Below are 24,930 nucleotides of genomic sequence, written 5' to 3'. Positions count from 1 at the left end.
CCCCATTAGCTGCAGTGACTGCAAGGCTTTTGCTTTGGTAAATACAGTCTATCAGTATAATTGGTCAATTAACTGTGTTATGCCAGATGGACTAGAAGTGCGATATGCCTGTGAAACATGGTCCTTTTCCATTAAAACAAACAAAAAAAAAAAGCAGTTTCCTGAAGCATAGTATTATTGTTTTCTTAAGGAGTCCATATTTATTTGAAGTGTAAATGATTAGTCCAGTTGCACTGTGTGAAAAGTGTAGCTTTCTAACTGCTTGGTGTAGTCCATGAACTTCAAGCCAGTTTTTAAAAAAGGGCCTTTAGAGAAATGAAATTTACCCTACATTTACTGGAGATATTAGAGCTTGGATGTCTCAAACTTATTTATTAAAACTAATACTACATAATTTTCTGTCAAGGTTTTAGCAGCATGACTCATTGCAACTGAAGTGCAAGCAGGGGCTCCTTTGTCCCGGGAAGACTGGGTTAAAGCTTAATGGAGTACTTGAAGGAGAGGCATGTTTTCAATGCAAATTGTTTTGTATTGTAAAACTACATCAGAAAGGGGGGGTTTCTTCCTTTTCTTTTCAAAGACAATAGTTATCAGTGGGGAAGTAAAAGAACAACATTCCTCTGATAAAGGTTAGCACAAAAGAAAATTAAATATAGGTTGGCTTGAAACTTGATGGCAAAATTTTTCTGTAAATCCTCAGCAGCGTGGTTACATGTCGCACTTAGGGACTTGCGGATTGTTGTACGAAAATACCAGTGGTGCCTTAACGTCGGAGTAGAACGAATAACTAGTGCTTTCTGGATTACCCTGTTCTCATCATTCTTTTTTTATCCCTAGATGTTGACATATCACTTCTTGTTTCTTTCAACAAAATGAAAAAACTGACTACCGATGGAAAATTGATAGCTCGAGCAGTTAAAAGTTCATCCGTTGTAGAGGTATTAAATATTTCACTCTTTTGTATTTGCTGATGCTGGAAAAATGATGATAGTGGTACTGAGGTAGGCAATAATCTTACGGAAAACGCTTGTTCATTTCTCGTTACTTTTAGTTGGATTTAGAAGGAACTAGGATCAGAAGACGTCAGCCACTGGGTGAGCAACCAAAGGATGTGGATAGTCGTACAGTCTATGTGGTAAGGTTGTTCTTGTTGTATGTGCTTTGTGTGGCAGAGCGCTTAACTGTGAAGACTCCTAAACTTTCTTGCTGTTAATTTTTTGAGTGTAAAACCTGGTGTGTGTTGTCTGTGACAATCTAATTGCATAATATTATTTGCTGTATTAAGGGCAAAAAACCCAACATAAAGCAGCCACGTAGTTTTACCAGAATTAGAAGGCAGATTTTTGTTGAGAACATCGTGGATTTAGTGTAAGAAGCATTACATAAAGTATAAAAGCTGATAGAGTTCGATTGTCTTTTTTTCCTCCAAAAGAAAAGGACTGTGTGAGGGAGGGAAGTACATTTAGATGTACTGAACGAATAATGCTGAGGCATATAGAGTGGGGTCAATGTACATGTTTAATGCGGGAGATAATTTTTGAACCATAAATGGGTCTGTGCATCAAAATTCTTGTTAACACAGTGGGCAGGTGGCTGGATGTTGTTGCTTGTGCAGTGTATGTAAGGGAAGTAAATTAAGTGAAGGCAGGTGAGTGCTGGCAATGAACGTGGCAAGAAAGGGATTAGTTTGGTACGCTGCTTTCTTGTACCAGCTTAAATCACTTTAAATGCGGAGCAAAGAGCTGCTTCACCTGCCAGTAAGAAAAGGTGCGCTTTCATTTAGCCATTTTTGCTTTCACTGGGCTTCTCTAGTTATTGCCATTAGAGGAGCAATGCCGGTACCAAGAAATATTTACAAATTATATTAATGTAGTCAAAGCTTTAGAACAATAACTTTATTAGTTTTATCAAACAGGAACTGGCTGAGTTTGCAAGATAATCAGAGGTACTTTATAAAGTACAATCTGTTTACAAAATCAGAGGTGAGTGCCTCTTTTAAGGGCAGAAGGCACCTAAATGAGCTAGTCTTAAGGTTAGAGGGCTTTTTTTTAAAAAAAAAAATCCTCCTAATAGCACACTATTCTGTGGCTACCTTGATACTGAAATGATTCATTGATTGAAATGAAAATAGCTTCTGCTGCTGGAAAAACTCTGCATCTCAACATGATATTTCAGATGTGTCAGAGTGGAACAGCTATTATGGTATCGTTTATCTGCTGAAGTGGTAGCATGGAAAGAGATCTGATGGTTGAACTGTCACTTATTTAAAATCCTGTGCTGTTTTTTTAAATAGAATTGAAGCCAGGGTGGAATTCCCTTTGTCTCTAAAGAACGCTCTTCATGGCTAATGTCAGGTTAGGTATGTACCTGCAGCTGTTAGCAGCGGAATTAGTAATTCCAAGCAGGCACCAGCTTTCTGTGACAAAGATGCATAGTAACTGTGCCCAAAATGCCAGCCCATCCAGATAAGGAGAAGCTGATTACCCCGATCCTTGTGTTCTTTAACAAAAGCCCAGAAAAGGTTATTTTGGTTTTTAAGTATGATGTGCCTATCATGGTATTTCCCTAACATCACTACAAGGACTCCTTAGAACTTCTCAGGTAGCTAGTATCATTTTTGGAAAAGATGTTCCAAATTTCATGAGCTACATAATCTATACATAGCTTAAATACAAAGCTAAATGGTTTTTAATGTTAAGCTTTTTTGTAAGACGAAAAAAGCTAACTGGTGTGTTTTGTAAGTTACTGAATTCATAGAGATTTTGCTTAGAGAATATGGAGCAACACATTATCTTTTCTTACTGCTACCAAAAAGGGTGGGGTGTCTTCCTTTTTAAAGACGAGTGTATGAGGTATCTGCCCTTTACACAGCAATTAAAGCAATGCTAAGCATGGTTAAATGACTGGTACATTGTGATGGGGCGGGGGGGAGCAAAAGTAGTCAAAGTGTTGATAAATTTTGTGCCATTCTGGAGTAGGTGAAAGATTTCTATAGATTGGATCCATACATTCGATGGTTTAATCAATTAATTTTTAATCGATATATTAATCCTTTTTGTTCATCAATCAAATCAATTTATTTCAATTGAAATAATCAAATATTTGAATTCTATTCAACTTGATAATTTGAATAATCAAAATAATTAAACCATAACAGTTGGATTAATACAAAGGTTACAGTTACAGCCTCCGCTGTGAAGGATTGTCTCCAACTGTAGTATGTTTTCTGAATTTATGTAGGAAGTCAAAGCTTCATTTCTGAACTAAGAATTGAGACTTAAAGGTGTGTTTCTTTACGGAATAGTAACTTCATTATTTTATATTTTTTACAATCTCATTTAATTTAGGTGAAGTTTTCATTAAACTTCTCTGAAGTAATTTTATGGTTAGTGAATTTTTTAATATGCTTTAACATAAACTATACTTTGGCGTACGCTGTTATTTCTTACTCATCCAACAATATTTGTAAAGCTTCAAGTAAGTGGATTTACAACTTCATACCAAACCACAATGAAACGTTTTTCTCAAAGGGAGAGTTCGTGCAAAAATAGTTTTCTCCCCAAATGTGATAAATAATGTTTTCCTACAAGGAAAACCTTTTAATGCTGTAATGTGCCACGAAAAAAAAAGTATTGCTGACTCCATTGTTGTTTAGGCTTGAATCTGAGAACAGGGTTTTAAAGTGTTCAGTTGAGTCTGTTTAGAAATTGATACTACAGGATTTGTCTTTGACTGGTGAAGGGAAATGTTTAGGAACCAAGATGTGATGTCTGCAAGCTACTCAAGTGTGTTTCTATATTAAGGAGCTGGCTAAAAGTTTCTGCTGCAATTGTGTACGGTAGGCTGTAAGTGCTAACCGCTAAGCTTTAAAATGTCAGTTACCGGCAGGAATTTATCAGACCTACAAGAATTCTTTCTGTGATACCTGGATTACCAACAATTTAAAAAAAACCAAAACCTTGTGCTTTGCAGTGTATAGTTTGAGACAATGCAAAATTATATTTGCTCAAAGGTCTTAGATTTACAAAGCTATTTCACATTGCAGAGATGCAGCTGCAGGTGAGGTCTTGGCGTCTGTCCACAGGAAGAAGATAAAACACCTAAATTAAATATATAATGTATTTGTTATAGGTATGTGAATGATTAGAGATCCATACCTGAATACTGTGGCTTCTCGACCAACAATACTTAATGAAATAAAAAGCTTCTTAATGTTGTCACATCAAACTTAAACATAATTTGTTGTGACAACTTTTTAATTAGAAGATGTAGTAAACCGTCTGATACAATGGTAATACAGTAGTGAGAAAATGTCATTTCTTACTTTCTTTATTATAGGAGCTGCTTCCCAAAAATGTCAACCACAGTTGGATTGAGCGGGTGTTTGGGAAGTGTGGTAATGTAGTTTACGTCAGTATACCCCGCTATAAAACTAGTGGCGATCCAAAGGGATTTGCTTTTGTTGAATTTGAAACGAAAGAGCAAGCGGAGAAAGCTATCGAGGTGAGTAATGGTGCCTCTGGTCTGTTAACGTTCCTCCTGATTGTCACTTTGTGGTATGGATGGTGTCATCCTTGCTAGGTCACTTATTGAATCTTAGAGGAATTCCTAAAATATCATTATTTTAAAACCTTATTTAGCAGGAGTTACGTTCCTGCCTCCTACCCCCAGACCTCCAATCAATTTCATGAGTCATTAAAAGTGTTACTGTTAATAACCTGGAGACTTAGTAAAAGCATAGTGGGGTTATTTTTTGGAATAATTTGGTTGGCCCCTCTTGGCATCTTTCACGGAAATGGAGATCTCTGTGTAACAGCACAAGGGCTATTAAATGTCATTGGACGAGCATGGTCATACTTAATTTTCTGTATTTAAATGTGGTTTTTAAATTTTAGGAACGTGTCTGTTTCAATATCGTAATGGTAAGAGATGGATAAAGATATCCCACCAATAATGTGAAATCAAGCAAGCTCTGCACCTAAAAAAGCAACCCCACCCAAAAAAAAACCCAAAACAAACCAAACCACAAAACCCACCACACCACATACCTCTCGAGTTGTGAGGGACTACATCTTTATTGAATGACTATAGGACTGCTGCTTTTAACAAAGAAAATAGGAGTTTTAGTAATGGTTTGTGGATTTTTTTTTTTCTTTTAAGTTTTTGAATAATCCGCCAGAAGAAGCACCACGGAAGCCTGGGATTTTCCCCAAAACAGTAAAGAATAAGCCTGTTCCTGCACTGAATACAAGTAACAGCAGTGTAGTAGGTAAGCGTTATCGAGTTATTGGGAGCAACAAACAAACTGTTCTGTGCCTCAACTTCTGAAGAGAGAATTTTGAACTGCTGTGTTACTGCAGTCTTATCTCGCGTGTCTTCAAGACTTTATAAAAATAAAAGTGCATGTTGCTGTTTGGTCAATGTAGGCTTAAGAATGAAAGTGTAAAACGAAAATACAGTCAATTTCTGCCTTTTTATTTTCCTGCTTGATGAAGAACTTAATTTCTTTTTTCATTTGTTGCCAGCTACCACCGTTAGTCATTGTGAGGCTGGCAGAGCAGCTTTCACACTGTACAATACCTCCTTATTGAAGCATTTAGCACTAGCAAAAGACAAGTTTGACACAGATTGTTTTCAAAATATTTGGTATTGAAGGGAAAGATACAGACTTAAGAGCAAAATTATACTTCAATGTTAGTGCTGTTCAGATGAGTCTGTGATCACCTGACATATGTCAGAGCAGACCTTGTGGTATTCTTCCCCCTGCTGAAATTTTCTGTGAGAGTGCTATGAAAACTGGATTTTTGCCTTTCTTCCTCTTTGGAACTCTTAGTATTTGAGCAGGGCAGTCTAGAGCAGAAAGAACTTTTTACAGCATATTTACAATTCTACTTTACATGATCCATAATTATTTGTAAAAACCTGGAGGATATTGCCGAGAAAAGAACCCTAAATTCACGATAGAGCATGTTTCCAATAAATAAAATCTACTATAATTTACTATAATTTACACAAGACTATGTTACACCTTTGATCCCTAAAACACTTTTCCTTGTTTCTGATGATGTAATACAATTTTCCAAACTTCAGACATCTTCCCATCTTTTTCATAAGCATAATGATGAATCATATGTTATATTCCTCAGTATTATTACTAATTCTTTGTTATACCAGTAACTATTAGGATGAAAAAAGTTCAAGGAAAAACATGCTTTTTCAAACCATGCTTTAAACCCACTTAAGATACTCTGCACTGCTTCATACTGCATCTGGCCAATTCTAACTTGGAAACAAGTAGAGAGTATTGAAGGTAAAATGATGGGTTTTTTTCAGATTGGTTAACATTCTTTAATTTAGTAGGCAAATAGTTGTTTACTACATAAATAGGGTGGTGTATTCATTGGGCTGAGCATCTCCTTTTATTCTCAGAGTGCAAATCGGCAGTCTTAATTTCTTTCTTTATTTTTGGCCTGGAAGGAGGAAGGTATCTCTTTCTCAAAGACAAGTAAGGGATGATATAACAAAATGTGCGTTTGTTAAGGAGAAGCAAAGAAGTCTAGCTCTTCTCTTTTTAATAGGAGAGTAAATACTTCAGGAGTCCTGTAGTCAAGCCGCCCTTGTGACCCAGAGGTCTTTCTGACTTCGTGAGACTGAGAGTCTTATCTGTGCGTTTTTTCTCTTCTGCTTAAAATGCCTAGGAAGAATTTTGGGACGCTGTATTGCATCTTTCCTCGGGGGTAGAGAAGGTGTTTCATTTAGCATCCCTGGTTATATTGACCTGCAGCATCGTGGTTGTTTCCTTAGGTCAGTTAATGTAGTTTTTTAACCATTGGCAGTTCTAAATCTTGTCTTTTTAATACAGAAGAGAAGAAGAAGAAGAAAAAAAAGAAATCCAAAATCAAGAAAGAGAGCAATGTACAGGCAGCAGTAGAAGCAAAGGAATCAAACACGAACACTACAACAGAGCAAGTACCCAAATCAAAAAGACATCGGACTTCATCAGAGTGTTCAGAAATGGAGGGAGGCGAGACTCACAGGCAGCCCTCAAAGAGAGAGAAGAGGAAATGGGACAGAACAGAAAGCTCAGAGGTACCTTGGGAAAGCAGACCAGGGAAGAGAAGAAGAACCAGCTCTGGAGATGGTGAGACATCAACTCCAAAAGCCAAGAAAAGTGTTCAAAAGGATGAAGTTCATCCTGTAAAAGAAGAAAAAACAGAAGCGCCAAAAGATTCCAATGGTAAAGTTTGTTGCATCTCTTCTTAGTATTTTTGTGATTTATATGCATGAATGAAATCAAATGGCAGATGTATCCCTGACAGATGACAAATGGTAGGCTTAGTAGTGAGGGAAAAGCCTAGACAAGGAGAAAAGCTTGAGTTAAACCACGTTCTTTGCAATTGAAATGGTATTTGTAGCCGCATAAGGTAAATAGGACTCTCGATATGCTAGAGGGTAACAAGCAAGTGAGGAAAGGGATTGCAAAGAACATGGCTGGAAAGCAAGGAGAAAGGTAACAAGTGTAATATGTGTAATATAAATGTATTAGTGGACTGACTTTTGGAGGCTAATAGGTTTATTACTTGGATTAATGAGTAGAGCTCTCAAGTGCTGGTGAAAGATTCAGACACTGAATTTCTGTCTTGAAAGACAGAAAACTTAACTGGTAAAAGGTTATTCTGCTTGGGTCAGTAGGTGAAAAATGGTTGATATGGTGGAGGCATAACAAGGTCAGTTTAGGAATATGTGGTGTTCCCTGCAGTTAAAATTAAACCTGGTAATGAGTCAATCCAAAGAGATAAGCCGCATGGAGAATAGGAAAGAACTTGCAACACTGAAGCAGGTAAATCTCATCAGAAGTAAAATAGTTCACAAAGAAGTTAATATCAATAGAACTTCACTGAAGTAAAGTATGGATTAAACAGCCTAGGCAAATGGTGACAGTATAAGAATTTAGATAAGTAAGATTAAAATACAAAAGAAAAAGCTGATGATTCTGGTTTCTTACATGAGATAAGGAAAAAAAGCAATAGGTGGGATTAAAAGTTGCATTGAAATCACATTTGGGTTGACAAGAATCTATGATTAGAGTCTAGGCTCGGGTAGTTGAGAAAGTGGACTAGAAATGGGTAGTGTTTTTTGTGAAGGGGCGTGCATTCAGATTGTGTTCATTAAACTCTTTAACAAAATACTGTGCCATTTTATGCAAATTACTCATTCAGGCTGTATTATGATACCTATAAACATTTTTCTTTTCAACTTTTTAATGTAGACATTTCTGCAGAAGATGACAAAGATAAAAAAGACACATCCCTTTCAAAATCTAAAAGGAAACATAAGAAAAAACACAAAGAAAGACACAAAATGGGTGAAGAAGTCATTCCGCTCAGAGTACTCTCCAAGTAGGTTATGAAATGAGCCTACGGTACATGGTGGCGGGGCGGGGGGGTATTTGTTGTACTGAAGTGTGTTCCGTTGCTCAGCAGTACTGGCCTGATGGAATAATTCCTTTCCCCGCGTAGTGGTGCTCCCTCTTAAAAAGGGGAAGTTTTCTTCCCAATTTCAGTAATTGGGCATCCAAAAAACAGAAAAGCCAGTTGCTTGTTCCGTTTGATTAACCAGGATGGACAGAATGGGTGGACCCAGGTTACTTACAAATTCATAGGTTTTACATACACTGCTTTTTAATCTCAGCCTGCACTGGGTCTCTTGGCAATAAATTCGGCATTTAGGGTGGGGCGTTTTTGTTGTAGTTTTAACTGCAAAAGGCAGTAATGATGGCCTTTTGGCCTAATGGTAGCTTTTTAGGTAGCCAATTTTGTTCTTTACTTTTGTCGCTTTGTGGTACCTTGCTTTTAAATATTTGTGTTTAAGTGCTTTAAGTGTTAAAGTCACAAGCTTTGCATACTTTATTGAATTTTTATTGCTTTAACAGGCTCATATATACAAAGCTTTCACAATGTTTCTGGAATCATTTTAATTCAGTCTGTTTAATTCTTTGGATGTCTAACAGTCCATCACCATTGCTAAAGTGCAATTCCAATTTTTATACAACAGAGTTGCATATTAGCAACAGTATTAGCCTGTAGCTTAAAAGGTTCAAATATCAGACGTTTAAGCCTGCCTAGGATAGTTCCCCGTAACAGATAACTGAAAAGCACCAATTTACGTCTGGTTCCTCAGTCGTTAGTATGTTTTTTCAGAAAAATTTTCATGACTCTCAACTGCTGGGCTCTTTAGGAGTCACCCCAACTAAAACATGGAAGCACTTACTTTTTAGGCATCCAGCAAGTACCTCCATGTTAAAGTAGAGGGGGTCCTTGCCACCTTGTGCACCGTGGTGCACAGTTGTGCTTTGTTTAACACGGAGGCCACCTGTGCAGTGCAAATACACCTTTTTAGTTTTGGGAATATGTTTAGTGTGTTCAGTTGAGAAAAAAGGATTCACCATCACTAAAACATGGAAGCACTTACTGTTCAGGAGCAAAGCAAGTACATCCACATTTAAGTTGTGGGGGTCCTTAAGTGGAGACTAAATAGTAACATTATTAAAACAGTTCTGATAATGCAGTCATATAAACCATACACGTATTAGTATAATTAGACTTCTTTGAGCCGTAGCCAATTTCTAGAAACGCGTTCAAGAACATTAGGATCCACCGCCACTGAAACATGGAAGCACTTACTTTTTTAGGCAGCAGGTACCTCCATGTTAAAGCGAAGGGAGTCCTTGAAAATGCCTTTAAAATACAAAATTGTTTCACACTTTTTGAACGTACAGGCCACTGAAAAATGGTCTTGTTCGGTAACGCTAATGCAGTTAGTTCCTGTCGGAGAAGCATGCCTTCATCTGCATCAGCCAAAATTCTTCACTTTCCTTTTCCCGGATCTGAAGTGTAGCCAAAAAAAAAATCCTGTGCGGTATTTCAGTATTGCGATCAGGATTCACCTCTACTAAAACATGGAAGCACTTACTTTTTTGAAATCACAGAAAGCACCTCCATGTTAAAGTAAAAGGGGTCCACAGACACTGGTAGTTACCAACGGTGCTTGTCCTCTTCCACTGAGATTCTGAGCCTACTGCATCAAATACAGAAAAAAAGTTTTAAATTTTAGTTAAGTATAGCAAAAGGGGTAAAAAAATCTTTTAAAAGAGCATAAGCATTGCAGATACTTGCCTGACTCATTCCCCACAGTCTTCTCTTCCTTCGAGTCAAGTTAACACCAAGTACCTCCTTGAGCTTGTATTTATACCATACCTTGCTGAGGAATGGTGTTGCCTTTTTATCTCAAAGAATCATTACGTGGGTCTTTTGTTATTTTAATGTCTTTGCTCTGTTGAGAATGTATGATCCTGGGTGAGTCTGGATGCTTTTTTTGAAGTATACAGTTGTCAATGTTAACAGCTAAAACCATTACCACAAGATATCCTCCTCTTTAAAAATCCTCTATCAGCTTGTTTGATAGCACAGATTAGGGTAACAATGAGTCGTTCTCACAGTGGCACTATAGGCATTGTGTTGCTGTGGAGCAAAGCTCTAGCTGTTTGCAGAAACATCTCCATGTTAAATGTATGTAAATATATAAATTGCTTCCATGTGGTGGTATTTTTTAACCAAAATGCATTTGAATAGTGAGGAATGTTCTTATCTCAGTAGGTTTTTGGTGAGTTTAACCAGTTGTTGATTTTCCATCAATGATTTTTCTAGAAAATAAATGACCGATTCTTAATATAGTAACACAGGAGCGGGTTCACTGAACTAATTCAGTGAATTCAGAGTTCACTGTCTCTGAATTTAGTGCATGCTCTGTGCAGTTCCAGTAGAAAACACTTTACCACGCTGTTCTGTATGTTTTCTGAATATGTAAAATGAATTTGGGAGTTGCTCGATTTGAATGGTAGGTTGATCTTGGTAGAACTTGCCTGGAATATTAAAAGCTGAAGCAAAATAATAAAAAAACCAGATATTGACAAGGCTTAATTTAATCTAAGTGCAGGGAGAGATCTCTGATGGTGAGAATGGTCTGCACTTCTCACTACGTTCAGCTTAAGCTATCTGTAAATTGTTTTGTCTTAAGTTATCGCTGAGTTTCCAAATATTTTTTTTCTTGTCTGCAACTGACATCCTGTGCCTGTGTTGCTGCTTTCAGGACCGAATGGATGGATTTGAAGCAAGAATATTTGGCCCTTCAAAAAGCCAGTATGGCCTCCCTAAAGAAAACAATGTCTCAAATCAAACCTGAGACTGTGGGAGAGATGGAAACGGAATCTTGCGCACAGAAAAAGCCTCAATGTGAAAATGACAAATGTAATCATGTTTGTGATGGTTTTTGTCTTGTTTTCTTCATGATTCTAAGGACACAAACATAAGTGATTTGAGACACTGGTCCTCCAGAAACACTGCCGAATGGTTTTATATTCTATAATGCTGGTGCTTTCTGAAGGCCAAATCCTGGTAAAAGCAAACCTCCCTTTTTTTAAAGTAACGGCTCAACAAGTAATTTCAGTATATTCCAGCTGCACATCTTAAACTTAAGGATATTTCTAGGTAATTGTAATTATAAAAGCCTCAGAGAAGTAAATAAAGAATCAGCTTTTTTGATGATGTAGCATGGGCCTGGTGAGCTTAGGCTTAACTATACCTGCAGCGATTCACAAAACAATTTCTCTAAGTAAGGCATTGGAAATATCGCTTGCAATTGGGTTTTACCAGCTTTATGGTTAAAAGTAGCTTTGTAATTATGTCCTTTTAATGAAATTTCTACTTTTTTTCATAGATGGAATTGCCCTTTCTTGCTCTGGCTCCTCTGTACTTCACTTACATCAGTGCTGACATTTCAGTGCCTGTCTGCTTAGTTTTAATCGCTCTAGAACTGAGGGTTCAAGTATTAACTGTAATCAATAAAATATAAATTATTCTTAGAAGGAGGCCCTGTAGGCTGCAAAAACTTCTCTAAGACTTTTCTTGAAGCTGTTTTCTTCCTTTTTTTTTTTTTTTACTGACATTGACTTTACCTTGTGAAGTCTTGATCCTAGATTTAAAAAATAGACTTAACCTGCAGCAGCAGCAGTATTTGATGCCCCTAGTTTTGTTTCTTGCGTACATCACGTTGCTTATGTGCTTTCTAGCATCTTTAGTTTGTAAAACTAATAAATGCAAAACTTTTTTCTTTTTCTTTCCCTTTTCAAATTGCCCAGCCGCCAGGGAAGATTCTGCCCCTCCTGCCAAGGCTAACACAATGGGGCCCCAGTTTGTGAGTGGAGTAATTGTGAAGATCATTAGCACTGAGCCCCTGCCGGGCAGGAAGCAGATCAAGGTAATGCCTTTGTAACCTCAGGGTAGCTGTTAGCCTTTCCTCTTACACTGCCCCCCAAATGTTTGAATATTGAATACCATTTAAACAAGTCTTACTCATTTTTTTTTTCCTTTTTTTCATTTGTTTGGCCAGTAGCTGTGTACAGATTCTTCTCTAGTACCTGTGAATGGCAGATTTTACAACAGCAAAATAGGGCGAAGGGGGTGTTTCAAAGCAAAAATTAGCCTTTGGAGTGCTTCAAGCAATGTCAAGTTTGCAATGAAAATAGTAACAAAAATAAATAATGGTCTAGAGGATGAGTAGTTCTTTCCAGTTTAAAAAGAGAAGCTGAAGACAAAGCGGGTACACTGGTCTGTATTTGTTTGTCGTTGTGCCAGTCACTCTGACACCATTCAGATCAAGAAATCTGTAATAGCATATTAGGGGTTTTACCCTTAACAGGAATTTGGGGGCAAGAAAATGCTCTCTGCATGAGAGAACAATTGTCTCTTTTCTTCAGTAAGACATTATGAAAACTCCAGTTCAGTGAGAATGACAGCAGCAGAACTTGTCCAGTAATTTATTTACCCACTTCTTCCTTCCCCCCACCCCTCCATGGCAAGTGTGCTTTTTTATCAATTTTACAGAAGTGTTTAGAATAACTTACATTTTGTTTCACATCATGATACGAAAGTTACAGATATAAAGTCGAATATTTTCTTTTAAGGAAAATAGCAGGTTTAATCTGCATCTTTCTGACATGGAAATATGAAAACTTTTCCAAAGGAAATAACAGGCTTTTTCCAGATACTGGATTTTCCATGAGTGTGACAGAGCACATTTTTCTTTCAAAAATAGCACTTTTGGATGAAAAACAACTGGAAAGAATTTGAACAACTGTAACTCATGTTGGACTAAATATTCAGACCACTTAGGACAATGAGAGAATAGTTCGAAATGTGAGTTCTGAGAGTGAGTTACAAACTACCTGTATTTATAACCGAGTCATCCATTTGAAGTCACTGCCTGCTTGTGAGAAGTTTAGTGTGTGTGTAAGTCTAAGCAAGACAAGAGACATCTCTCTTGCTGAAAACAAACTGATGATAAGTGTTTCGACCTCATCAGTCTTATCTGCCTAGGCATATTTGTAGGCAGTTGTCTGAGTGCTGGAGACACTGAGAGAATGTCCTAGTTGTCACTGTAATGTTTGAGGGCCCCTTTGACTGCAATATACACCTAACTGTGTTAAGTTTGTGTCACACCTTAACACACTGTGGTCAGGAGGTGAGCGTACTGTTCCTGGTACAGCTGAAAACAAACTTAATTTGGTATTTTCAGGTATTTCCAGTTATAGTTTTAGTTTAATTTTATGGAATTGTTTCAAGAAAAATGAATGCTTTATGAAAATAAAGGGGGAAAAATAAGATTGGGGTGGCCTTTGCCATTATTAGTTATGGCTTTGGTTCCTATAGTAAGTAGATAGGCAGAATATCTCACAATATTTTAGCAAACATAAACGGTGAGGTTTTTAGGGAGACATAATTGCAGAATGCAACTGTAGTTGGGAGAAGCAATAATCTTCAGGGTGCACCAGCTCATTTTTGGGTCAGCAGTGGAAGCTGCAAGCTGTAGTCAACACTTACTGGATTTTTCTGTCCAAGTATAGTCAGAAAAGTTACCTTTTTTTGAAATTTGCTTTTTATGAGAGGTGTAACTCTGCCAAAACCTCATTTTGTGCTCCTGGGCTGTCCTGGCTACAGCAAACACTGTCACAAAGCAATGCATCTAGGGTTTGTTTCCGTAATAAACTTCCAGAACTGATCTGTACTTCCGATTGTGTGGCAGGCTTAATTACTTCCACGGACTGGAAAGGTCTTTGCAGAGTAGTTTAAATATTATTTTGACGTTTCAGGTTTATACTTTGTTGCTTCCATATTTGGCTATAAAGGCGCTTCTCAGAGATCATAACATTTGCCACCTCCCGTAAACCTTTTGGGTCGTTGTAGTTTTCCATGTAAGCATGACTTTGGGATAACAGAATGTAGAGCGGAAAGTAGCTTTGGTTGGCTCTCAAATTATGTCAACGGTATTTAGTTTTAAGGTTGTCCTGGTAGTGGAGGGTTAATAGCAGTGTGTAATTCTTGAATAGAAGCATCTTACTTGAGCTGCCTGCTGTGAACGAAATTGGCTAGGAATGTGTGGTCTAAGTTAATTTCCCTAACAGCAGGTATTACAAGTGAGGTACTTCATCTGAAAGAGCGTGTGTGACTCTTCTTCCTTCAGCCCTTAGTGCAAATATTCAGAGGTCACTCCATAAATATAGGAAGGGTTGGTTTACTGATAGTAATTTTTAAAATAATCTGCCATGAATGAGTTTGCTTTTATGTATTTCATGCGTAGAATGAAGTTAGCTATTTTTCTGTTGGACCAGCGTATGGTAATGTTACAGTACACAAATAATTTTTTTTGTCCAAAAAATCCATACAGATACAGTATTGAAATAAACAGATAATTACTTATGCTCCATTAGTAAAATTATGGAAAAAAAAATCTTCCTGACTTACCACTTTAAATTGTTCTTTGAGGGCAGGGAAAGAGATAAATAGATGTTGTAGGCTTGTAAATCACAACTCAGTTATAACCTGCTTGGGAAAATAAAGTAATTCAAAACTATTTGACAAGAGATGCATTGATTAAATGAAAAAGTTCAGTTACTGCCTTCTACTTCATGTCCTTTTTGAAGATGTCAATGACCTACAAATTGAATGGTCAAAACGTCACTTTTCTTATTTTTTAAGTCTGGTTTATGGTCTGCGTTTTCTCGCATGCTTTGATAGGATGCTTTGGCAGTGCTGGCTGATGTTGCTTATGTTGACATGCTGGAGGGAGACACAGAATGTCATGTCCGTTTTAAAACTCCTGAGGATGCACAGACTGTCATGAAATCATACAAAGAAATACAGATCAAAAACAACTGGAAATTTGAAGTTCTCACTGGTAAGACTTCTTTTTTTAATGTAGTACAGGAGAAGACTTCAGTACTGTGAAAAGGATTGTATCGCATGGTAGCTTTATGGATATATTTAGATATTTTAGTCGGGGGAAGAAACTGCGCTTTTTTAACAGTTAAATTAGTAAAACAGGTTTTATGCCACTCTTAAGAGCAAAACAACGATTTTGCTTGCCTTTATCAACTTAATTCTGTTTTTTTGAGACTGATTTATTTACATCACTTTTAGCGGCAAAGGACTATAGAACATAATTCATGTTTCAGCGTTATGAATATAACATTCTGATGATGCCAAAGAACTTTAAATGAAGACTACCTTGAAAATACTGAACGTTTGTGTGAAATAACTGGACAAGGATCTAACAGCATGGATGTACTTGTGGTGGTTTTAGCACTTGCGTTCTAATTTATCTTTTTTTTTTCAGGAAGTTTAGTAACTTATGCTGGAGTAATTCCTTTCTAAAATTTTATTTACACTAAAATTTTTACTGACTTACTTTGGAACTTCATCCTAATGTGTGTTATTTTCTTCTGAAATTACTTTCCTGTTCAAAATTCATATCTTGTTTTAGATGGGACCAGTATTGAAAGTGTTGAGAAACCTCCTTATGGAAGTTAGGGGTAGAGGAAGGCGAAAGGAGGGAGGTCTCTCGAACTCTGCTACTGTATCATAAAACTTTTAAATCCTCAACATGCACTAAAAGTCCTAAATATGAAAAAAAAAACCCCACAAAACAAAACAGGTAGAACAAGCCACGTGGGGTTCCGTCACCTGTGTATTATTTTTACCACACTCCTGCACAGATCCTCACATGCATGCAGGGGTGTAAACCCCGGTAAATGTTAGTTAAGGATTGCAGAAGGAAGAGCTGTAATGGAAGCATTAACCTTCATGATAATTATCAAAGTTAATTGAAGTTTGAGACTCACTGAATGCTGCTAATGTCGTTTGGAGAGAGATCTGTCTCCAGAGTGTTCTGTGTTGCACAGATCGGAAGGAACTTGAAATATGGCATTTTACAGCTGTGTGCTTTATGTGTATTTGTCTCTGGTTTTGTATCCTTATATAAAGAGTGCAGTAGTAGATTAAAAGTAAGTATTACATTGTAGGAGTATTCCATTCATAGTTTTTTTCCTTCAATCTGGCTCATTGAAATGAGAATGGAAAGGCTTCTAAAGAATGCAGAAGTGACTCACAGTAAGCATTTCAGCTTTTTGTGGTGGCATAATGTGAGAGAGAATAAGGAAAGAATCTTTAATGCTGCCTTCTGCAGGGACTAAAGCTTTCCAAGTAATATTTTACTTTTTAGGACTTTGACTAAATGTTTTCAGATTTTCATCTGACAAGATAGTAAACAGCTATGGTAGTGCTTAGATGTCACTGTGGTTGAATGTCTAAATAATGCTGTTAAAATGTACGCAAAATTGGTTCTCAGATTTATTAATTCCATAACTTCTGCAGGAATCCTTTGTGAGATCGCTCGGAAACTTTCCTGTAACTGAAGATTTACCATGAGCCCATACAAAATTATATCACAAAATTCCCACAGTGATAGTTACAGCATAAACCAGAGGAAAGAGTGGCAAACTGCTTCTTACTGCAAAACAGCCGCTGAAAAAAGCTGCAAAACTATTTCCTCTCATTGCCCCCCACGTTCAAATATTCCTGGCTGCCCATGAAGACCCCAGAGTTTGCTTCTAACAATGGTTTTGATGAAACAAAGTAACCTCAGTCATTCTTGCAGTAATTTTTTTTCCCTATGTGATAGTTGTTTAAAATTAGTCAGAGGTTGAGTACATTGGTAAATTAAAGGGCTTCCAAGCACTATGGTGAAACTTCAGCAAAAGGAGTTCAGTTTTAGCTAATTACATGTAGAGAGTGGTGTTTGCGTGTTTCCTCAGTTGTTCTTGTTTGTAAAACTCCTTGCTCAGGAAGACTTCATTAGATACCTTGGCGATCCAGTCCTGAAGTTATTAAAAAGCATAGAAGCTTGATTCAGGTCCTGGCCAGCTCATACAGAACAGACACCTTGGTGTCAGCTTTGAGCTTCGGAGTTTTTCTTTCCTTTGTTCACCTTGGTGTGCGTTGGTCAGATGGTGCAATGCTTTAGGACTCCTCTGACTATGAAGTGTAAGACTGATGGGGAAATACTTGTTTGGTTTCCCTAACTGGTACTTTCAGATGTGTTTAACTTGGTTAGAAAAGGTCCTTCTCATTGCAGCTGAAATCCCTGCATCCATTTCTATCGAATACTTTTATTAATGTACACGTTATTCATGTAACAAATTCATGTATTTTGTTATTCATGTAACAAATGTTAATTTGTTTTTCAAGGCGATAATGAACAACGTTACTGGCAGAAGATTTTAGTGGACAGACAAGCTAAACTTAACCAGCCTCGGGAAAAGAAGCGGGGTACTGAGAAGGTAATTCGCAAGTACTTCCCCCCCCGCTCCCGGTACAGCCGTGGTTGAAAATATGACTCTGTTTCCATGTAGGTCTACATTTTTGGATACTTTAGCGTTTGGCTCATTATTTAATCCAGTAAAATCACTTTCTGTTGCCTTTGCAGCAGGGTTTTACAGCCACAAAATAGAGAATATGTGGCTATCTCGGTCCAATTGCCAAATGCGAGGCTTGTCTTTATCAAGTCAGTCAGAGAAAGTCCATGACTAAAGTCATAAAGTTAATTTGTAAGCTGGATTTCCTTTAAAACCCTGTCTGGATGAGATCATTAAAAAGTTAAATAGTCTTCATTTGCTCAAGTGTGATAAAGTCTAGTGCTCTAGTCTTAATTCTCTAGTACGCTAAAATGGTTTTCTTCAGAATGAATCTCACGATTTACACTATTTTTTGTAGCGTACGGTTCTGTGCTATGGCGAACACTGGTGAGTTCCTAGCGCAGTCGAGTCTATGCACCAGTGTGTCTGTGTTCTGATCCAGCCGAATCTGAATGCTGCTGCCAGCGACTATAGCTGAGCAGCTCCCAGACCAAAACTGCCTCACATCTAGTGAAATTTCCTTCCAGCCTTGACCTTGATGCGCTTGTCAGGCCATGGCGTTGAGGGTATATTGCAGTGAACTTGCAGACTGCAGTCTCCCCTTCTGCCCCAGAAGATCCTTCCAGGCATGAAGGATTCTTGATTAAACCAGTCAGATGATTTACCTGACAAGAGAGGAGCCAAAGAGTATTTCACAGACATTTTATTGCTAGGTTACTTCACAGACATTGCAGATAAGGTCTCTGAGTTGGCTTTAACCTGAATCCTTATGCTGTGGCTTGCAAAACTTCAAAATCATCTGACCTTAATTATTTTCTGGTGACTTTGGAGGCTTTTTGTTTCCTAGACGCTCCAGCGATGCACACAATACCAAAACTTTCCTAGTTGTTCCATATATAATTAAAAAGAAATATTACATTGACCTAAAGGAACAGGAATTGTACAGGTCAAAACCCTGTCTTGTACAAGGCATATTTTGCATGTGTTATCTTGTTTGTCTAAATGCTCTTTCAGAGATCCCGTAGACAGATGAATCTCTGGTTCTTTTAAACAAAGGTGTGCATCGAGGATTTCCCCAAATGACTGATTTAATTTTCTTAAAAGCATAAAAATGGCATTTGCTCTAGCCATTATTCTATACTATAAGCAGCAAGGGAATGTGGAAACTGTAGAGCTTTGGAGCCTTCCACTGAGTGCTGCCAGGGTTTTCTTAAATTTTTGTTAAATGTACTTTTTTCAAACAAAAAACCTGCCACTGCCACCTTTAACTTCAATTTGGACTGTAGGTGCTCTGCTCTTGAGCTTCTCCATCTTTTGACGATGGGTATTTGTTGACCAAACTGGTGTAAATTGGCCAGTAATGTACCTCAGCTAGGCTTGCAAATATAAACTGTCTCGGTTCTGCCTAACAATAGCAGCAGCGAGGGTGCAAGCTCCTGCTCCTCCCCCTTACCCATCACCTTGCAACACTGGGAGGTGTTAACTTCAAAGCTTAGTGAATACTATTTAAATGCTAACACAGTTAAGCAAAACATCAAGAAAAGAATGCCTTGCTGTGGTCAATAACTCTTAACCCTTTGGTTACTTCTTGACAGTCTGAATTCCAGAAACACAGACTGATAAGAAGAAAAGCAGTGTTTCTTTCTCTCGTCATTAATATTAATTTTAATCTTTTAGTTGAAAATTCTTCCACAGTACTCACAAGGTGACTTCTTTTGAAGGTCACAATAAAAGGAAGCAAAAAAGTAATCTAATGATTCGTAGTTAAACATGCACAACTGAATATACCATTAATGTATCTCCCTTGCAAAGATCTGTTCAAGGTCTTAAAATCCCCTACGACTTCTCTCTCTGAGGATGAGCATTTGCCTATTAGCTGCTTTATACTTCTAATAAAGACGGCATCTTATGCTTCCTTTCAGTTAGTGTTTAAATGTAGGCTTACAAGTTAAATTCATATAAACTGTATAACTGCAGTGATGTATTTACAGTAATAATGAACATTATTGCATGGACTGCGTCACACTACGGGCAGCACACAGAGATGCTTTTGAGTGTAAGTTTAGGCAGATTGATGTTCTTCTTTTCCATGTGTTTTAAAAAGGACAGGCTTACTTGGCTTTCCTGCAATGGGTCCTGTGGCATGCCAGGATAAGGGTTAATGATCACTTCAGCAGAGGGTGTCTGGGGTAATGCCTCCCTCCCCCCGAAAAAAAAAAAGGTGGTAGAGATTTTACTTTTTCTGGCATAGTTCTGCTAGGGTTACGAGTTTTCAGGCATCAGTTCTTAGAATAAACCAAATGTCCAAAAGAAACCAGATATCCCATGGTTCCCCAGAACTTACGGCTAGTGCCTAGCCATCCTGTGCAGTTAAAAAGGTGTTCCATGTCAGGCTTTTACCCCAGGGCTGGTCGTTGTCAGCTCTTCCCCCCTCTGCTGCCCTTTGCAAACCCACATACTACTTAGCCTGTTTTTCAGCTGCATAATAGAACAACCGTAGTAATTTAGTGACACAGACTAAAAACTTTGCCAGAACTGTTTCTTTAGGGCAATGCCAGTTTATGCAGACCTAAAGCAATTTCACGAGTCTGTAGCCTTAAACTCTCTTGACTGATTAAAGCCTTCTGTTCACAAAGCAAAGGCTTGAGTGCCTGCATGGACACCCTTTTGGGGAGTTGTCTTCTGTGAGGGGGTGCTGCTGAACCTAGTTTACACCTTGTACGCCCGCTTACATAGAAGGAGGAAAGGGGAGAGGTTAAGAGGGTGGGAGTGGTGGTAGAAGTGAAAGGCGTTTGGGGAGGAAGTGAGAATTGGGTGTTTGCAAAGGGCGGAATAATTTGCAGAATATATGGGAAAGGAGGATAGGGGGAATGCCTGGGTACAGCCCACACTATTCCCTTCTGATTATGCCTGGGGCTCGGGGCCTGTCTCATTGGAAAACTGACTGGTTCCCTCTGTGTGTGGGAGAGGTCCCACTCCAGAGCACAAATAAGTCCCTTTCCCTGGTTCTCTGAAGCTGGTAACTCTGGAAGGGCTGGGTAACTGGAGACATGAACGGTGGCCTGTTCAGACATAGGTGCTGTTACTGGAATGAGTAGCTGAAAATGGGAATCCTTGAGGCCGCTTGCAAATTGTCCAGCTCTGAGATGATGGTGGAAACACTCACTGATATGAACTGGGAGGTTCTCATCTTAAAGCTTTTCTTCCAGTGTTTGTGGTTCTCCATCCCATATGTTGAATGAAAGAGCCACTGTACTCCTCGCTTCTTTTTAGAGCTTAACACTTCTAATCCATTTTTCAGATACCAGAGAGCAGAAGTAACTCTTAATTAAAACTTCAGATCAATTTGATTTATGGAGAATGGTTGAGAAAGTCATCTGCCAGAACTCATGGTCTGGTGCTGTTGAGAACATGTTAAGGACTGCAGTCACGTTAAATACTGGGAGGTGCAGGAGGACATACCAGTAAAACTGTGGTACTGTAGTTATACGCAGCCCCGCAAACCACACATCCACACGACATCAGCGTCGAGTGTAATTCCTGACTGCCATAATGAGGGCAGCAGCATACCTTGGGCTTCCGTGCTGTGTACGAGATGCAACCTCTGCAGGACACAGTTGTGAGCGCAGTCATGGGGATAAACAGTAAATTTGATTTATTGGTGAGACTTTTCAAATCTAGTAAACTCTGCTGGACTGCCTGGTGAGCGAGTACCCCTTTTACCTCATCACCAGCTAATATGTTTTAGTAGTCTCCATCAGGTAAATTAATGTGGAATTATGCTGGTGTGTTACAGATGTGCCTAGATTCACAGGAGTTTCTTGCTGTCTCACTTTTGATTCAGATTAGGCAGCCTGTCTTGTTCCTTGCATTTTGTTGGGTTGTGGGTCTGCTCCCCCCCCCCCCCCCCCCCCATCTTATTCATGTAACACCTCACGAGCTCTTGCTCATGGAATCTTCATAGGGCATCACAGGAACAAAGCTCCTACCTTGGGTTTTGGGTGTTAGTATGGCTTTGTTGCAGTGCTGTGGTTAAATCTGTGAATGTTCTAGTGTGGAAGCTTTAAAAATAAGTTTAATGTTGTTCTCAGTGTTTTGTTTTCTGCCTGAAGACGCAGCACACGAGTTGGAAATTAGCAGGTTAGTTCTGTTCCACAAGAGCATTCCTCATACCTCTGTGCTGGGAGCAGCTAACCAGGTACCCTAGTAATCCAGGCAATCACCCTAAAATGCAACTGAAAACAAACAAATCCCTGGTCAAGACAGGGTTTTGTGTTAGGGATTTCTAGCATCAAATCAATGTTCCTCCCAGCAGCACCGTTACTTCTTGAGATTAATTCCCAGCAGGGTTGTGATATGTACTGTGATGTTTTCCCAGCCTGATGGATGGCCCCCGTCTGGATTGCAGTGGTTTTGTTTCTTTGCTAACTGAGTGGAAAATGACACAATATTCCTAAGGCTTTTTTTTTTCTTTTTCTTTTTTTTTTTTTATAGTCTGACCTTGGCTTTCTTACATCAGTAACAGCATGAATCCAATAAAAGGGTCGGGTTTTTTTAACTTACTGTATGAGACAGTGTTTGGGTATTTTTGATTTTGTAGTTTTGTTCTCTGCAACTGTGCTGGGAGGAAGGAGGGAAGGAGGGATGGAATGAAAGATGCTGTGCTGTCCAGAGATTGAAGAGATGCCTTACTATTTTTGATGGTTCTTAGGCAATACTGAAATAAATTGTATCAGAGCTGCTTTAACTTTTTTTGTTTTGGTCAGATGTACCGGTTAGCTCAGCTGCTCAAAGATGAGCTTTTTCTTTCCAAGTTTGGTAAATCAGCAAATAATACATTCATGATTGTGAGACAAAATCATAACAGTATAATTTTCCTCTAATCTTTTCTACAATATTTTCCCTGTTTGCAGTTGATTGCTAAAGCTGAAAGAATGAGACTTGAAAAGACTCAACAAACAAGTAAACACATTCGCTTCACTGAAGATAACTAACCGAGACTGACTGTGACCTTGAAAGTGAACTAGGTATTTAAAAAACCGAAAACAAACCCCACAACCACCACTGCTTACAGCAACTAAACCATTTTTAAGAAGCCATCAAAACCCGGTCCATTTGAATCATAATTCTGCAGACTGCAAGTATGAAGATTGTTCTGAATCCCATTTTTAAATAGGCTGAATGTTTACTGCTTCTGAGCCTTTAGGTAAAGCTTTCTGAGAAAATGTATTAAGAGATCTTGCTTTGGTTCACTTCTGATTTTGTTTTTGTTTTGTTTTGTTTTCTTTTTGTATGGTGAAGTTTTATACACTAGGTTGTGAAATAAAATGCTTGAGAAATTTTCAGTTGTGCATCTCTGATTCTTCAGTCTGCTTTATGACACTCTAAATAAAACTGGGTTTAATGCTAAGTAAACCTCTCTAGGCCTCTGTTCAGTCCATCAGACTGTTGAAAAATACAGTAGAATGACTATAATCTTCCACATATCTTAAAGTGGCTAGGCCTGTCAGAAAATCTGTCACTGCGAAGTCTGGAAGAAAATTTACTTGCCTGAAGTGCACACTAAACTGAATTTAGACTTTTTTTTTTTTAGAAGAATCTTCGGGGGAAGAAATAAGAAAACCTTTGTTGGTTTCATCTGCTAAATCTAGCTCCAGAAGTAATTCTCACTTACAGATAAGTGTTGAGGTTGTGTAGTTCACAAGTTAAGATGGTGGTCTTAATGCGCTTTAAAGTGTTTCACTGTAGACTGGCAATATTTAATAAACAAAAAACCCGCATAAAATTGGAATAATCTAAAAGGTTGAAGCTATGTATGACTAAGTCTACTGTTAAAGCTCTTCCCATTAATGTAAAGACAAGTTCACATGCTTAATTGCGAGATTGTTTTAGTGAATTTTGTTGCAGGGCAAATAAGACACTAACACATTGGTTTGTAACAGTGTGAAGCTTCCTTATAAATAGAAGTTATTCTGAAGCCAAGTTACTTTGAAGCTAAAAAGCACATTCCCAAAATACCATCAAGACTCTCTTGAAGGAAACTGTCAATGACACTCTAGGCATTTTTGTGGCTATAGATTTTGCTGGTGTAAGGTGGGTTAGCACTTTTAAATTCTATGCTGTCAAATTGTTAGAGCAGTGTAGGTATTTTAATGATACTTATTATAATAAAATAGTTGGTGTATTTTTGCTATTTAAGAAAAGAATCTGCATTATTTCTGCTGAATTTTTGAAAGTAGTGTGGATATAATACCCATGGTGGCTTTGGGGTCAGGGAAAAGAGGAGGCAAAGGAGGAAAAAAAATAGGAAAAAAATATTTTAAAGAGATTATATTAACTGTAATCAGACTGTCCAGGACAAAAACGGTATAGAGAAGCAGCACAGTAAGAATGGAGGAGTGTTTGTGGAGTACCATATACATGCTGCCACTTGTGATGTAGCCTAACACAGCAGCAATGGGAACTATTTATTTGTGCAGTCCATAGGCTCCGGTACCACCAGCGTAAATCTCCATCCTTCACTCCCCCAAAACCGGGATTAGCATGTGAGCCACCAGCAGACCGCATCCCTCTCCTCCGGCAGGGAGTGGGTGAATGGAGAGGATTACCGCAAATCCCCGGAGAGGGTATAGCAGCGATCAAACTAAAGATAGCAGAAATAAAGAAGGGGAAAAGTGCAAGATAAGAGAGAAACTTTCGGGGGGTGGAGGGGAAGAGCTTGCTAATGGTTCTTGGAAATTGCGTAAGGGCAATTCCTCCCAGGGGACTGACTGCAGGGGGAGGGTGGGGGAAGGCTGGGTGCTAACCTGTATGCCACGCGCTCCTCGGGTGCGGACTTCAGCACTATTCAGATGTTTGGTCCAATTGCAGGATTGGGGTTTTTTTTGTTATGTAGTCTTTTGCTCCTCTATTATACTAGGTGGGTAAGATACTTGATGACACAGAGAGAACTGAGATACCTAGCTAGGAAAATAATTGATCAATGAAGGTCTTTAGGCATCCTGCTTGAAAGGCAGGACTTGGGTCCTGCCCCCCCCACCCCCCCATTTCTGTGATGTGAAGGGGGGAAAAAAACCCAGCAGCCGCCTCTGGCTAAAACGTTTTGGATTTTTCTGCTGAAATTC

At 38.4% G+C, this 24,930-nt stretch overlaps 1 protein-coding gene across 2 annotated transcripts in view; it reads left to right on the top strand.

The window, feature by feature from the left end:
- The window catches only part of LARP7 (La ribonucleoprotein 7, transcriptional regulator), a 28,688-nt gene extending 5,537 nt beyond the window's left edge, over positions 1 to 23,151 (top strand). For both annotated transcript variants that reach the window (XM_064450631.1, XM_064450633.1), the window contains exons 3-13: positions 838 to 938; positions 1,052 to 1,135; positions 4,339 to 4,503; positions 5,161 to 5,269; positions 6,863 to 7,237; positions 8,270 to 8,399; positions 11,149 to 11,306; positions 12,197 to 12,315; positions 15,132 to 15,291; positions 17,640 to 17,731; positions 22,720 to 23,151. In XM_064450631.1, the coding sequence (XP_064306701.1) occupies positions 838 to 938; positions 1,052 to 1,135; positions 4,339 to 4,503; positions 5,161 to 5,269; positions 6,863 to 7,237; positions 8,270 to 8,399; positions 11,149 to 11,306; positions 12,197 to 12,315; positions 15,132 to 15,291; positions 17,640 to 17,731; positions 22,720 to 22,800 (1,574 nt within the window). In that variant the 3' untranslated portion in view covers positions 22,801 to 23,151. The remainder of the gene's footprint in view (positions 1 to 837; positions 939 to 1,051; positions 1,136 to 4,338; positions 4,504 to 5,160; positions 5,270 to 6,862; positions 7,238 to 8,269; positions 8,400 to 11,148; positions 11,307 to 12,196; positions 12,316 to 15,131; positions 15,292 to 17,639; positions 17,732 to 22,719) is intronic.
- Positions 23,152 to 24,930: the final 1,779 nt, after the last annotated feature.

The sequence above is a fragment of the Phalacrocorax carbo genome, chromosome 4 (genome assembly GCF_963921805.1).
Source record: "Phalacrocorax carbo chromosome 4, bPhaCar2.1, whole genome shotgun sequence".
NCBI lineage: Eukaryota > Metazoa > Chordata > Aves > Suliformes > Phalacrocoracidae > Phalacrocorax > Phalacrocorax carbo.
Note: the sequence above shows the minus strand (reverse complement) of the source record. Positions and strands in the feature narration are given on the sequence as shown.